Source organism: Mesocricetus auratus, unplaced genomic scaffold, assembly GCF_017639785.1.
Source record: "Mesocricetus auratus isolate SY011 unplaced genomic scaffold, BCM_Maur_2.0 Super-Scaffold_100676, whole genome shotgun sequence".
NCBI classification, from domain to species: Eukaryota; Metazoa; Chordata; class Mammalia; order Rodentia; family Cricetidae; genus Mesocricetus; species Mesocricetus auratus.
Window position 1 is genome coordinate 183,740,443 of NW_024429266.1, and position 16,017 is coordinate 183,756,459.

The 16,017-nt window shown below is 53.1% G+C and overlaps 1 protein-coding gene across 1 annotated transcript; it reads left to right on the plus strand.

The window, feature by feature from the left end:
- The first annotated feature begins 2,769 nt into the window (after positions 1 to 2,769).
- On the plus strand, positions 2,770 to 16,014 carry Tnfrsf1a (TNF receptor superfamily member 1A). Its single transcript, XM_005084089.4, has 10 exons — positions 2,770 to 3,105; positions 10,560 to 10,707; positions 10,862 to 10,990; positions 11,283 to 11,432; positions 11,650 to 11,728; positions 13,945 to 14,018; positions 14,184 to 14,297; positions 14,552 to 14,580; positions 14,732 to 15,065; positions 15,177 to 16,014. Exons 1-10 carry the CDS (start codon positions 3,067 to 3,069, stop codon positions 15,485 to 15,487), a joined length of 1,407 nt encoding a protein of 468 aa, XP_005084146.1. The 5' UTR covers positions 2,770 to 3,066; the 3' UTR covers positions 15,488 to 16,014.
- The last annotated feature ends 3 nt before the right edge of the window (positions 16,015 to 16,017 follow it).

The window sequence follows — 16,017 nt, forward strand, 5'->3', positions numbered from 1 at the left end:
ATTTCTCCTAACCACTGAGCCATCTCTTCAGCTCCTTTTCTGTTATTTTTTTTTTTTAATTCAAGGTTTGCTGGTTTGGGCCAGGCGGTGGTGGCACATACCTTTAGATCCCAGAATTTGGAGGCAGACATAGACAGATCTCATGAGTTCCAGGCCAGCCTGGTCTACGGAATGAGTTCCAGAAAAGCTGGAGCTGTTACCCAGAGAAAACATACACAAAAAAAATTTGCTGTTTTTATTTTATGTTTATAACTGTATTGCCTGTATATATTCTGTGTACCCCATGCATAACTGAGGCCAGGAGAGGGTGTCTGTTCCCTCAGAACTGGAGTCATTGACAGTTATAAGCTGCTGTGTGGGTGCTGGGAACCCAACCCTGAACCTCAGCAAGAACAGCAAGTGCTTTTACCCGCTGTCTCTCCAGTCCCAACCTTTTCTATTCCTGTGGGCATATATTTCTCTCTCTCTCTCTCTCTCTCTCTCTCTCTCTCTCTCTCTGAGTCAGGGTTGCTCTGTGTAACAGTGTTGGCTGTCCTAGAACTTGCTTTATAGACCAGGCTGACGTAGAATTCACAGAGATCTGCCTGTCTCTGCCTCCCGAGTCCTGGGATTATAGGCTTGCAACACCACGCCTGGCTTTGTGGTCATATTCTTGGCTTGTCACACCCTCAGGCTCACCTTTCTTACCCTTTTCTGTGGAACTGAGCTGTATGGAGTACTTTAGTGCTGCATTGTCTCAAAGCTTCAAACATACTGAGAAAAAGCAGCTTGTATCCTAAGCCGTGGAGGAAATTCCCCTTTGTGCCGGGCTCTGAGTAATAATGGCTTTGCAGTTTGCACAGACAATTAAAAATTCCTTGTAATGTTAAACATGGGACCTTGAAGTTGTTATTCATTATAAATACAAATTGTTGACATTGTATGATTCTTAGCAGGTGGTAAACACTTGCTAATATTCCATATGAATCTAACCACCAAACCAGCTCTGGGAGATGTGTCAGTGTGTTTCTTGTCTGTAGTGGGGTGTGTGCATGTGTGTGTGGTGTGGTGTGTGTGTGGTGTGGTGTGTGTGTGTGTGTATGTGTGTGTGTTTGTGTGTATGTGGTGTGTGTGTTTGTGTGTATATGTGTGTGTGTTTGTGTGTATGTGGTGTGTGTGTGTGTGTGTGTGTGTGCATGCCCATGTTCATTGAGGGTAGATTTAGGGCCTTGCTTATGCTGGACAAGCACTCTACCACTGAATTATACCTGGAGGCACCCTGACCCCCTCCCCATTTATTTCTCCTGGCTTGTTCACATTGAAAACTAACTAGTCTGATGGAGGAGGAGGGCCTCCAGCAGTGGGAACACCTCCAGCTGTTCTTCTGGGGCAGAGGAGAGGAGAGGAAACATCAAAGTGGCCATGCTGGAGGCTGGGTGTCAGCAGCGGCTCACAGGGAGAAGGGCCAGGAGCTCTGGCTTCGAGTCCCCAAGTCCTAGGACCCATTCCCGAATTCTCCTTGCTCGTCTCATCATCTCAGCTGCTGAAGGGCCTCAGGCTGAACCGGCATCCTAAAGGTCACTAAATCTCAAGGGCACTCACGTCCAGTGCTGTAGGGTCCACCTGGGAGAAGACCTGTACGGATGGGGATGGCAGTCAGAAGGTGATGTCTCACTCAAAGAGGGAGAGGACAGTGCCACCTAGTCATGGGACCCAGGGAGCCAGGTCCTCTGTGTCCTGCCTCCCAGCATAGAGTGTCTTGTGGCTTTTCCTTACTCCTAAAGCTGCAGGATATGGTACAGTCTCCCTGGGGTCAGTTCTCATGGGTGCATTGGAATATCTAGAGCTGGGTGTGGCGGTCACATCTGTAATCTTAGCCTGTAGGAGGCAAGAAGATCAGAAGTACAAGACCAGCCTCACTACATAGTGAGTCTGAGGCCAGCCTGGGCTAAATGAAACCTTATTTCAACCAACACAAATAGCAGGCTTGGGAAAAGGGCCCTGGGAACCCTTCACAACCGGAAGCATGTTCACAGAGATGGTCCACTGAATCTTCACGGGGCCTCTTTCCCTGTGAGGGTAGTGCGGGTATTTTCACCATCATTTAATAACTGGAGAGCCCACCTAGGCTTAGGGCTCTCTCTCTCTCTCTCTCTCTCTCTCTCTCTCTCTCTCTCTCTCACACACACACACACACACACACACACACACACACACACACACACACACACACACACACACACACACACTGTTGGTTGCTGAGCCATGGTGGGCAACTGGGGAACCTGTCTGGAAGAGACAGATGAAAGTCAGTGGGAGGGGCTGATGGTCAGGCCCCAGGCAGGGTAGAAAACTACATTTGGTTTTCTTCCCGGTTTGGGCTGGATGGGTTAGTGTCCAAAAAAGTGAGACTAGAGGGAACCCTGGAGTGAAGGGAGGGCCGCTGAGGGACACAGAGGGCTTGCCAAGCCCCAGATACTGTCCTCCCTCAGTAACTCCTGCCTGCCATCCCATGAGATAGGCTGTCTTCATTCTGTGAACTTGAGAACAACCTTGGAGGGGTGAGTCCACGGGTCTAAGCTCCCCGACCTAAAAAGAAGAGGAGTCAACAGGAATTCGGCGAATTCGACTCTCAATCTCTAGGTGTTCCCGCCTGGTGTTACGTGGGTTTGCACCGCCCAGCTGTGGGAGCCAGGCTGCAAAGCGTTAAAAGAACCTCGGCCCTCGGCTCTCTCCCCCTGGTTCCCTCCTCCCTCCTCCCTCGCCTCTCCCCAGGCTCTTCCGGTCCCGCGCTTGCAACACCACCCCCGCCACTCTCCCTTCCCCTCCTACCTCTCTCCTCACAACTTTAATTTTCTCCGAGTTTTCCCGAACTCTGGCTCCTGGTCGGGTCTATTGGGTTCGAAGTCCTGGAGGACCGTACCCTGATCTCTATCTACCCCCGACTTTCAGCTGCTCTAAACCGAGGCCCGGGCTGCCACTGCCCGGGCCACCTGGTTCGATCGGCTTACTTCATTCACCAGCGTTGCCAATTGCTGCTCTGTCCCCAGCCCCAATGGGGGAGTGAGAGGCCACTGCCGGCCGGACATGGGTCTCCCCACCGTGCCTGGCCTGCTGCTGTCACTGGTGAGCTGGGAGAAGGAAGGGAAGGGTGGGCTGCTGGCCAGGCGCGGCCTGGCAGGAGTGGCATGTACTGGGGGGAAGGGGGCTTCTCTGCTTCAGTTTGCGCTAGGCTTGCTGTGCCTCACCTGGGGCTCCTCTGAGAGGCCGAAGGGAGAGATCTGAGAGGGAGAAAGTTACCACAAGCCAAGCCCCCAAGCGCAGGGCCTGACAGCCAAGGTGGCTGGCTGGTCCTGGAGTCTGTTGGGGTTTAGGGAGGCCAGCTGCCGACCAGTGGAATAAGGCGGAGCAGCCAGCCCTGTTTCTCTGGCAGAAGTTGAACAACGCGGGTTAGGATGTTAGAAGACTGAGTCGAAGAGGGGGATCAGTTGGCGGGGCAGGTTTGGGATACCATGCTTGGGAGTGAACCAGGAAACTGGATAAAGCTGGGCAGCCGGGCACAGCCTTCTTCCCTGAGACAGCCTTTGCCCTTCTGGCCCCAGGTCTGCTTCCAGACAAGAGGTCTCCATTGGCCTAGCCCTCACTAGGTAGCTAACACATCCTTTACCCAGGCAGTGTATCCGCCAGCCCCCTCCCCGCAGACCTAAAAGACAGTCTCTCACTTTCTAATTCCACAGTTCGGATTGGGGAAGTTGGTGGCAGTTTGTTTTCGTCACTGGAAAAATGTCCTTTCCTCTGGCTTTGGCTTCGTTTTCACGTTTCCTTGGTTTCCCCTCTATGTGCTTATAACCATTCTCTGAAGACCTCAGAGCCCGGGCTCCCTGGCTGTCTGGCGAACTGTACCACCTGGACAGTGTCTCTGAGCGTTGCCTCCTTCTCCATGCCTGTCCTCCCTGTCCTTCTTTCCCGTGGGTCTCCAGAGCCGCCTCTTGGAGCTCCACATTCGCTCCGCTCTTCTTCTTGTTCCAGTCTAAACCAGTGTTTCCAGAACCTGGACCCCCCAGTCTGTGTGGTCTCACATCTTGTCTCCGGGTCTCAGCTCACCACCCTTGTCAAGACTGCCCCTTCTGGGTCTGCATCCATCGTCCAGCTGTCCATCCTCTTAGTCCTGTTCCCTTAAGGCTGCGTCAGCTGGACCTAGGGCTCAGTATAGCACCCTGACCTGCATGAACTCGGACATGTGATGTGACTCCCCATGCCTTTGTTTCTCTGTTTCCAAAATGGCCATAAGGATCACTATCTCAAAGTTGTTATTTTAAGATTCAATAGGTGGATGCATATTAAGTATTTGCTCAATTTACTAATCTCCTACTCTGTGCTAGGCCCTATTTCAGGAGCTAGGATTGGAGGTGAATGAAGCCCTGAGGTCAAGTTGATAGTGCCGTAGGGGAAGGCTGTGTGACAAATAGAAGAGACTCAGTGAATATTAAGTGCCTATTTTCTCATCGCTAACAGCATTAATAGTCTTTACTCAATGGCTGCCAGCATTTGACGTAGTAAAAATAGCCTAGATAGGTAGAGGAGAGATCCTGATCCAGTTGTGGAGGCCCAGGTAGCGATGGGGCACTATGAACAGAATCAGAGCCTAAAGACAAGGAGTAACAGATGGCAGGTAAGGTCTACCTAGGGCTGTCCACTGCCTTGTCAGAGCACAGTGCCTCTGAGGTGCCTGAGTGATAAGGAGGCGCGGGGTGGGGGTGGGGTCAGGAGGGAGCAGCGCATATGGCAGGGGTGTGACAAGGTCAACAAGATTTTGTTAAGTCTCAAAGCCTTTAAATATAGGAGTCAAAGTGACTATAGAACAGTCTGGAGGAAAAGACATGCCAAGGCCTTGTGCTGTAGTCTCCTGGAGGAAGAGCTGGGAGGGGGCTCGGCCACAGGCCAACTGTCTTTTCTTGCTTAACGCCTTTGCCTGTCTGCTGGCTTGCCTGCGCAGATTTTTGGCTCACTGAGAGCTCTTGAGAGCATGAACTATGTCCCACCCATCTTGGCATCTCCAGCACCCACGGGGATCCTGGAATGGAGACCTTGACGTTTGACTAATGGTGGAATGGATTAGGAAATAAGTTTTGGTCAGATGGGACCAGGGAGGGAATGCTGCAGAGAGAAGAGCATCTGGATGCCAGAAAGGAGGGAGAGCGGAGGAGTTGGGAGGGTTGGGGGGGTGGAGCCGAACACCTCAGCTGGGGGTGGATGACCAAGGTGAGGAATGTCACACGGTAAGAATGGGCACTGGGAGTGTGTGAAAAAGAACCCTGAGCCAGCCATGAAGGAGCCAGCCTTGAAGCCCAATGCCCGTCATTCTAGAATGGGAGATGGAGGCGGGAGATCAGTTCAAGGCCAGTTTTGCTTATGTAGAGAGCTTGAGGCCATAGAGAGAAGTGTCAACAGGGACATGTGCTCGAGCCCAGCCTGGGCTACATGAGACCATGCTGTGAAAAATAACCAAAAAGGAAAAAAAGAGAGAAGTGTACAGTGTACATAAGGACCCAATGGGGGCCGCTTCCTCCCTCCCTCGCTCCCTCCCTCCCTTCATCCCTCCCTCTCTCCCTCCCTCCTTCTGCTATTCTTCATACATCCATTCTGTCCAGACTGTGTTCCAAATACCAGTGAGTTATCGCTGACATGTGTGCCCAGGATTTATTCATGGAAATCATATTTGCAGCCAGACCCTGCAGGTGAGGGGAAGATTCACTCCCCAGTGGTACAAGTTGGAGCTTGAATGCAGATAAGAAAATACGTAGGTAGCTTCAGCCCCAGCAGAGGTTTGAGGTAGATTCATCACTGAGCCCGAAGGTTGATGCCAGCCTGGACAACATAGTGAGACCCTGAGACCCCGCTGTGGAGAAGGCAGCTGTAATAACCAATTGTCCGTGTGTGGGGCACCCGGAGGACACAGAGGGGTGGGGACATTGGGGGGGAAGGGCCCTGGCAGATGACTACTTTGAGGGCTTTGGCAGTTTTCAGCCATGATGCCCAGAAGCTGGTGGTGTGGCGTGTGTCTAGGTGAGTTCTGTTGGGGGCAGGCTACGTAGGTCAGTGACTGGCCACGTGGAAGCGTGGTTGGAGTGACTGGAGCAGCGGTTCTCAGCCTTGCTTCTGGCTGATTCCAGCTGCACTGGCTTGCTAGCCAGACTCAGAGAGGAGGAGCGCATGGCACAAGTGTCAGTAGGGACCTGTGCACGAGTGCGTGTGTGTGCACTGTTTCGAAAACATCTCTCGGAGACCAGTGTGTCTCTGGGGCAGGAGGATCCTGCTTCCCTACATCCTTGATCTGGGATGGAGGCACCTCAGTCCGTCCCTCTAGTTCTGCAGGCCGGGAGCTGGGGGATGTGGCCAAGACATTCTCTGATCTCTTAACTCATAGGGTTTGTGGTCTGTTTGGGGAGATCATATCTCCTCATTTGAAATGACTAGTTTCTGATAAGACCCAGAATAGATATGGGCAGTTCAAGTTATTCAACGCGAACAGGTGCGGATGGATATCCAAAGAGCTTGGGTGGGGAAACATGAGTCATTAGTGGGGGGCTTCGTGGGTGGTGGAAGGTAGGATTGTGACAGAGCTCTCAGAGGCCACACCAATGAATTCTTCACCCCACAGGCCTTGACATTAAATGGAACAAGCACATTTTAACGTAATGAGCGCATTAATGCGGGGGACGGGTCTAGCAAGCGGGTCCCTGAAAGGCGGCTGGGTCATAGTTTGACCACAGGGTCCATCTCGGCTTCTGTGCCCTAGTCGGCAACCCCAGCACAGGAAGTCACACCTTAAGGCCTCCCAGGCGGAAGTTGAGGGGTAGTTAGATTGTACCACTCTCTTAAGCATCTCTCTACAGGCACCCCCAGCTTCCTGCCCCTCCTCTGCTCCAGGCAAAGGCATTTGGGTTTGGGTCAGGACTTTGGACTTGGCCCCCCATTCTGCGGTTTGCCTCACAATGCATCTGCTAATAGGACTTCTGGGTGCTGACGCATGGTGCCTATTGAGAGAGCCCGAGGGTCCTGGAGCATGTGGGATGTGGTAATGGTCCTGTGTCCCCTCATCTCTCTTGTTTATTTGTTTTTGTTCTTCCAGAGGGTTTCTCTGTGCAGCCCTGGCTGTCCTGGAACTCTGTAGCTCTGTAGGCCACACTGGTCTCTGAGTGCTGGGATTAAGGCCCGACTCTCTCCATCTCTTCTAGCCTTAAGAGGGCTGCGTGTTGGCCAGGCATTGGTGGCGCACGCCTTTAATCCCAGTACTCGGGAGGCAGAGGCAGGCGGATCTCTGTGAGTTCGAGGCCAGCCTGGTCTACAAGAGCTAGTGCCAGGACAGCCTCCAAAGCCACAGAGAAACCCTGTCTCGAAAAACCAAAAAAAAAAAAAAAAAAAAAAAAAAGAGGGCTGCGTGTTTTCCTCTGTAGCTACTAGGTTATGAAGCCTTAGAGCTGGCCCTGTTCCTTAAGGATTGTCTCGGGAGCCCTCACACCAACTGGCCAGAAGCAGGCAGGCTGTGGGAATGTGGTGGATGAGGGTAGGAGGGCAGCCTGGTTTTGTTTCTTCCTGGCACTGGGGATCGGCAGGGCCTGGCGGGAAAGCTCAGAGAGCCAGGGACGGGGTTTATCTACTTTAGAGTTGTTTAACTTTGAGGAGGAATCAGGGCAGGTCCTAATCTAAAGGAAGGATGTGGGGTGGGTGGGGGGTCCTCTGGGAGGAGCCTAGTGACCTGATGGGGGAAGCCAGGGGTCAAGAAGACTTCCCTTTGGGATGAAATGGAAGAAGGAGGCATTTCCCCGAAATCTGTGGGCCCAGTGGGACAGGGATCCGTTCCTGGCTCTTTTTTTTTTTTTTTTTTTTTTTTTTTGGTTTTACGAGACAGGGTTTCTCTGTATTGTTTTGGAGGCTGTTGGTCCAGCCCGGCCTCGAACTCACAGAGATCCGCCTGTCTCTGCCTCCCCAGTGCTGGGATTAAAGGCGTGTGCCACCACCGCCTGGCTCCTGGCTCTTTTTAAGGGGAAAAGTATAAAGGGCCCTGAGTGGGGTGGGAAAGAGTCCTGAGTGGGTGCTCACCATGAGAGAGGAGATGGGGCTCTACTTACTGGCTGGCCTTTTCTTTCTGCTGACTCACAGCCCTTGAAGAGCTGAGGAAGCTGCAGTTCCCTGTCCACTGTCCTAGGTCCCCTCCCTCCCTGGCCTGAGTCACCGGGGCGGAGCTGATGGGAAAAGATTTTCCTTTCCCGGATTTCACTTAACCCCCAGAGTTCTGGAAAAGGAGGGACACGTGACCAGAGAAACCTGGCTCCTCTGGAGGCTCACCGGTCACTGGCAGAGACACTCCCTCCAAGGTTGTTCTTGGCCTGGAGCCCGCCTCTACCTCTTCCTGAGGCTGCCTTGGCTTGTTGACTTTGCTTCAAGTTCTCTGATGGGCTTGGAAGTGCCATTGACCTTAGGTGCTCCAAACATTTCTTCTTCGGGGAAAGGAACCACACTCTCACGATTGGGAAGTTCTTATCATAACTAACCCTTCCTGTCACTCTGGAAGCCACTGCACTCTCTTTGTGTGTGTGTGTGTGTGTGTGTGTGTGTGTGTGTGTGTGTGTGTGTGTGTATGGGGGGGTGCACCCTGCCTGAGAGATTGCCGGTGTGCAGTGTGCTTTTGTATGTGGCTTCTCAGGTCAATCTCTGGCTGAGGCCCAGGCTTCCTGACCCATGCAGCAGCAGCTGCTGCAGTAGCACTTGGAGTAACAGCAGCTGGCAGGTTGCACCTCCCTCCAAAGGAGCTTTGGAGGCTGCACCGCTTTGTGAGTCTGGACAGCCTTGGTGGTGGCTAGCTCTTCTCTCCTGAATGTGATCTGACTGGTCTGTTGCTCCTGCATCTGTGACTTGCCTTGATGACATCCTCTACCTCTGCACGAAGTGGCTCGCAGCAGGGGGTGGGGTGGGACCCGAAAGAAGGTTGAGGGAAACCCGAAGCTGGAGGAGATCAAAGAGCAAGGTCTAAATTGACTCTGAGATGACTTCTGGCTTTGCTTTCTCCACACTGTATTTACATACAGGAAAGCCACTTAGCTGCTACGAGCTTTGCCAAGGTTACTAAACCAGCCTTCTAGAATGCTCTGCTTGGCCACGGGCTTTGGGACTCCTGCATAACCTCAGCTCCTGATTTGCTGGTCTTCATTTTTTTGTGGGTTTTTGAGACAGGGTTTCTCTGTGGCTTTGGAGGCTGTCCTGGAACTAGCTCTTGTAGAGCAGGCTGGTCTTGAACTTACAGAGATCCGCCAGGCTCTGCCTCCCGAGTGCTGGGATTAAAGGCATGCGCCACCACCGCCTGGCTTTGCTGGTCTTCTTGAGTCAGATTACCAACCTCTAGCCGACTCTAGTACATGACCCACTTGTCTTTGCTCATGCCTAAACCTTCTAGCCTGCCTTCCCTCTCCATTTGTCCTTGCCAACCTGAGCGGTAGAGTTACTTAGCTGTGGAAGGCATGGACTATGAGGGCAGGTTGCTGAGCAATACTTGTATAGCTAGAAATGTATAAATTCTTGACTGACTGTGTGGCTCAGGGCATGTGTGAGGTTCCCAGCCCCCACCCCCACCACGAATGCCCCCACTCACGTACACATGATCATGACAGAGCTCTTCCCTTTGTTTCTGTCCACTCCTGGGAATGGTGCTTGCAAGAACACCATCCACCTGGGTCCCCGTCTGATTTTCTCTATGTGAGCACACTGGTGTGAGTTCATATCCCGATGCGTCCGTGCGCACGGAGGTCAGAGGTCAACCTCGTTTTCCTCAGATACCATTCACTTTGTGTTTTGAGACAGGATCTCTCACCGGGACTGGGCTGGCTTGTGTCTCTCAGCCCATGCTACCATGCCTGGCTTTATGTGGGCGATGGGAATTGATCTCAGCTCCTCGTGTTTGCACAACAGGCACTTTCTTGAACCATCTCCAAGGCAGCCCTCCCTAAAGCTTGATTCCCCCCACCCCCCAAGCACTTTTTATTAGTGTAGTGAAATCCAGAAAGGTTTGCAGATCCCGATGGCTCACCTCTGAAGTGTCCACAAACCGGCACACTGAAACCCGCACCCGGATATAGAAATGGCAAATGAACTTCAGGGTTGTCTGTTGGAAGACAGACAGGCAGGCTATCACTGAAACAGACTGCTAGTTCTGGGTAGACATTCCCTGGTAGGGCAGGGGTGGTCTCTGAGGCTCTGTGTGAGATCCCCGGGTTCCACCTCTAGCCCCTCGAATAATACCAGCTGCTAAACATTCCTCCACCAGCTTTCCTATGATGAGCTTCAGGGAACTGATCAGAATAGGATGCGGTGGTGGGGAGGGCTGACACCTGATTGCCCAGGGTTATGGAAACATGCTAGCGTACAGAGCAACCAGAGACGAAGACAATGCTAGTCCGCACAGTGGGCACGGTTTAAGGGAGAATGTTCCTCGGGAGGGACAGGAGCTATGGGGGAGGGGCGTCAATTTGCTGCCTCTATGGCCCCACCCTGATGGTGTTTCCTCCTTCTGATTCTTCTCCCAGGTGCTCCCGGCTCTGCTGGTAGGGATATACCCCTCAGGGGTCACTGGACTGGTCCCTTCCCTTGGGGAGCAGGAGAAGAGTTTGTGTCCACAGGGAAAGTACGTCCACCCTCTGAATAATTCCATCTGTTGTACCAAGTGCCACAAAGGTAGGAGAGGGGAGCCGTCTTCTTGAGTCTTCCTTTGCTCGGTTCTGGTGTTGCAGAACCGTGGTTGCTGGGAGCCCCTTGCTTGGCTGCCTGCCTGGGCTTGGGTTTTGGGCTTCTACTCTCCACTGCAGCCTAACCCTGGCCCCACTCACAGGAACCTACTTGGTAGAAGACTGTGTAGACCAAAGGCAGGCACCAAACTGCAGGGATTGTGACAAAGGCACCTTTACGGCTTCCCAGAACCACGTCAAACAATGCCTCAGCTGCAAGATATGTCGGAAAGGCAAGCCTTGGGCGGGGGAGGGGCTCCGGAGGGGCCTGGTCTGAGATGGCCGGTGACCGTGTGTGTGTGTGTGTGTGTGTGTGTGTGTGTGTGTGTGTGTGTGTGTGTGTGTGTGTACGTGGGTGTTTACAAGGGGTCAGGATTGGAACCTGCTTGTGGGTAGGGTGGAACATGAGTGCACATGGGACTGTTTATGCTACAAGCACAGATGCACACACGCTGAAGAGGGGAAGCCAGGATTCGTATGGGAAAAGGGATGCGAGACTCATGCGTCATTTCCTTCCCTCTTCAGAAATGTCCCAGGTGGAGATTTCTCCTTGCAGAGCAGACAAGGACACTGTGTGTGGCTGTAAGGAGAACCAATTCCAGCAATTCTTCAGTGACAAACACTTCCAATGCATGGACTGCAGCCCCTGCTTCAATGGCACCGTGTCTATTCCCTGTGAGTCCAGACCCCTCCCCCTCCTCAGGAGCATCCTGCCTCTCAGGCAGAAGATTTCCACTTCTGTCCCCCCCCCCCAATGAGGTAGCATCTCCTCCCTTCCCATTCTCTGGTCTGTGGGTCTGAGCTCCTATGTAGTGCCTGCATCTTGCCCTTCCTCTTCGCTCTGGTCCTCAGACTATACGTACACTTTCTTAGTCTTTTTGCCTTCTCTCAGGTAAACAGAGTCAGGACACCGTGTGTAACTGCCACAAAGGATTCTTCCGAAGTGGAAATGAGTGTGTCTCTTGCAGTCGGTGAGTATCTGCCAACTGGCTGGGGAGCTGGGGTGGATGAGCATCTGTGGCTGGATTAAAGGAGACATCCTACAACTGGATGAGAGACAGGCACTACATCAAGATGCCAGATAGTCCCTTCTCTTTCTCCAGTATGTTAGTGAGCAGACGACCTGGCTTAGCGGTAAAGTCTGACAACCTGAGTCCCATCTCTGGAACCCGTGCAAAGGAGAAAGGAGAGAGTATCAATGTCACAGAGCCGTCCTCTGGCCTCCACACATGTGCTGTAGCATGCGTGCGTCTCCAGGGCTGGGCAGTTACATGCGAGCACCCCGTGTTCTTGACTGCACTGTTCTGTGCGGCTTGCTATTGATAACACCTTGGGTTTGATGTGCATGCCACTCCCCTATGGTGATTCCTCCCCAGCCTCCTTGGCAGACTTCCTCATTCCTGTGACTCCACTTGGGCTGCTCTTACACATTTGCTTCCAGAGAAGTAACTCTGAGACTCTCATAGCTGAACTGACCTGGGGTTAAATCCTAACCTACCCATTTCCTGGCTGTGCAACCGTGGGCAAGTTATTACATCTCTACACCTTAGGTTTCTTAACCTTTAGAGTAAGGATGGGTGGGAGTGGAAGTGTGGTTCAGTGGTAGAGCACCAGCGTAGCATATTCCAGACTCTGGGTTGGATCCCAGGGTCATAAAGCCCCAAAACAGAAATAGACCAACAACTTATGAAGCTGTCTGAGCCAAAGCTATTTCCATATATTTCCACTCAGTTTCATCTCAAGACAGTTTGTGTACACCCAATCCCGTGTTTTCCACCCTGATTTGGTGAGGCAGACAAACAGGCTTTTCCCTGCTTCAGACCTCACACTCGCCTTCCTCTGCCAGCTCCCCTGTGCAGCTTTCCCAACCGCCCTCTGCCCTGTGACAGCTCTCAATGGACAGCTCTCTGGCTGCCCCAGTGATAGACATTCTAAAACCGCTCACACTCGCATGACCCGTCATCTCCAAAGTCAAATGCTGTAAAAGCCTGGTGTCATCAGAGACAAGCCCTTCAGCTTCATGTATGAGTCATCTTTCTGGGCCTGCGGCTTAATCAGCTTGAAGCAAAGAAAGGTTTCTTTTATCATGGCTTCCTTCAGCTCACGGCGTTCGACCTTGCTGCTTTGGAGCCTGGGCTGAGGTTGAGCATAGTGATCAGAGCACACCATGGGACAAGACTGCTCACCATATAGCCGCTGAGAGGCAGAAAGGGGTCAAAGGCAAGCAACCAGTCCTCACATATACTGGGGAGCAAGCCTTTACCACAGGGGCCCTGACTGGACGCTCCAGATCCAAACCGTGGGTCTCTCTGTGCTACAGTCCCTCCAGCAAACCCAACAATAAACTCAGCCACCTACTAAGTGCTCACCATTCAGGGATAAGTACTTGACCCTTAATCCCAAAAAGTAAGAGGTGGTATGATCACCATGTCTCTGGGCCATGAAAGTGAAAATGGCTTGTTTGAATCATGTCATTAGTCAGTGAATTTATACTCTGACCATAACTGCCTTTTCAGACATTTTTAACTGTTGATTGACTGTGGAATCCAGGCTCTTGCATGATGATGTTCAAGTGCTCTACCATGGAGCACCACAGATCTGCCTGCCTTAGTCTCCTGAGTGCTGAGATGCTGGCATTTAAAAAATACTTCAAAAATATTATTTATTTTATGTGTATGAGTGTTTTGCCAGCATATGTGTCCCATGTACATGTCTGGTACCCTCAGAGGCCAAAAGAGAGCATCAGATCCACTGGACTCGGAGTTACAGATGGTTGTGACCTGCTGTGTGGGACTCTGACTACTTTAAACTTATCTGCACAGCCTGCTTGCCCCTTCTCTTCCTCTCCCCTTCCTTTCCTCTCTCCATTCTTTCTCAACAGGGTCTCCTGTTGCCCAGGCTGACCCCGACCTCACTAAGTAGCTAAGGATGACTTTGAATCGATCCTCGTGCCCCCGCCCCGAGTGTTGAGATAATTTACATAGACTGCCACTCCCTGCAGTCGATACAGTCCTACCAAGATCCCTTCAACTTGTGAAATGAGACGGTTGTGTGAGGAGCTGTTTCACCCTTCTGCACGGGTTTTCAGGGCGGGTTAAGCGCCACTGTACTGAGAGCTAGCCCAAGGGATGGCAGAGCAGAGAGCGCCCACAGCCCTTCTGCTTACCAGCATTGCCTCTCCTTCCAGCTGCAAAGGAAATCACAACTGTTTCCAGTTTTGCCTACCTCCAACCGAAAACGTCACAAACCCCCAGGACCCAGGTGAGGAGGAGTGGCCCGGTGACCGTGCTCATGGCTGGCTGGCTGCCCAGATTCCCTAGCCTGCCCTTCCCCTCTCCAGAGTCTGCTGCGGGCTCACAGCGGGCTCACAGCGGGCTCACAGCGAGCTCACAGCCAGCATCCAAGCACCCTCTACTTGGTCTGCAGGTACTGCGGTGCTGTTGCCCCTGGTTATCTTCCTCGGCCTTTGCCTCTTGTTCTTCATCTTCATCAGTTTAATGTGCCGATATCCCCGGTGGAAGCCCAGTGTCTACTCCATCAGTGAGTGTGCAGTCCAGGTGTCGGTGGAGCGGTGGGGAGGGGGTCGTGTGTGGGAGATGGCGGGAACTGAGGAGCGGCCCCTTTGTCCATGGCTAACGGTTCTGGAGGATGGGAGGGAAGCCATACTGTATCAGTAATTCTCTTGTCCCTGGGGCCACACACACCCTGAGGCGTGACACCACAAGTCCCCAAGGCCAGGGTGCTGGTGTTGAGAGGGAAGTGAACTTCATGGTGCTTTGTCTCTTTTTTCTCAGTGTGTGGGAATTCAGCACCTGATAAAGAGGTGAGAGGAAAAGACTCCGACTTCCAAACCCCTGATACCCAAATTACTTGGACTGGGGTGGTGGGCTCCCTTAGTGCCCCTACCTCTGTCCCCGTAAGGAATCAAAAGCCCGGATTCTTCCCCCACTAATATGATGCCTTCTCTCTTTCAGGCGGAGGTGGAAGGAATTGTTACTAAGCCCCTAACGCCAGCCCCTGCCCCAGCCCCAGCCTTCAGCCCCACCCCTGGCTTCAGCCCCACATTGGGCTTCTGCTCCACCCCGGGCTTCAGTCCTGTCTCCAATACACCCATCACCCCCGGCCTCCCCTTCGACCCTAGTAACTGGCCCAACTTCAGGGTCATGCCACCTCTCAGGGAGGTGGTCCCAACCCAGGGAGCTGACCCTCTTCTCTACGCATCCCTCCCCACCGCATCCCTCCCCTCCGTGCCGGTCTCCACCCCTGTTAAGAAATGGGATGACTGCGCCCACCCGCAGCGACCTGACAGTGAGTTTGGGCTCCCAGCAGTGATGGGGACGTTACTCCTGGAAGGAGTCGGGCAGGGCGGAGGCCAAGACGGCAGGGCTGCCGCTGGAGGTGCACGGTCCTTGTCCCCAGCTGCAGACCCCGCGACGCTCTATGCGGTGGTGGACGGCGTGCCTCCCTCGCGCTGGAGGGAGTTCATGAGGCTCCTGGGGCTGAGCGAGCACGAGATCGAGCGGCTGGAGCTGCAGAACGGGCGCTGCCTGCGCGAGGCTCAGTACAGCATGCTGGAAGCCTGGCGGCGGCGTACGCCTCGCCACGAGGCCACGCTCGAAGTACTGGGGCACGTGCTTTGCGACATGGACCTGCGGGGCTGCCTGGAGAACATCCACGAGGCGCTGGGAAACCCCGCCTCCTTCTCATCTGCGCCCTGCCTCCCGCGGTGAGGCCACACCCCTGCCTCAAGGGAGGGACTTAAGGACAGTCCTGGCCAGCAGCTCTGCTGCCCTGTGGCCTCCTCTGGATGAAAAGGAGGGAAGGGCATTGCAAGGGGCAGCCTCGAGCTAGCAGCTGCTTCCTTGGTGCTACCCACTTGGTGTACATAGCTTTTCTCAGCTAAAGGACTGCCCCAGAGCCAGTCACTTGTGCGGGGGCAGCAATATGTGCTATCTGTCTGTACCCAGCAGGCTAGGGGGGCCAAAAGCCAGAACAGGTGATTGTAGAGGAAAAGGACACTATATCTCATGCCCACTTGGGATCCACAGGACCCAAGCAAGGCTTCCTGGGTCTTTTTCACAGTAGGTAAGCAATATTTGTATCAATTATATCACACTAATGGAAACTCGGCCTCCCCCTTTTGCTCCCTGCCTGGACAAACACAGCTGAACTGTCTAAGGTAGGGGCAAGCACAGAAAAATGGGGGCTCTAGCTGGAGCCATGGACTCTTGTAAATACACTAAAAGTCTAAAAATGACCT

Excerpts from the sequence above, each read along its gene's own strand:
- Tnfrsf1a (XM_005084089.4), top strand. The coding sequence starts at position 3,067 with ATGGGTCTCCCCACCGTGCCTGGCCTGCTGCTGTCACTG. Across the intron at positions 11,729-13,944 it reads GAGTGTGTCTCTTGCAGTCG|CTGCAAAGGAAATCACAACT; the intron begins GTGAGTATCTGC and ends CTCTCCTTCCAG. Across the intron at positions 14,298-14,551 it reads GCCCAGTGTCTACTCCATCA|TGTGTGGGAATTCAGCACCT; the intron begins GTGAGTGTGCAG and ends CTTTTTTCTCAG.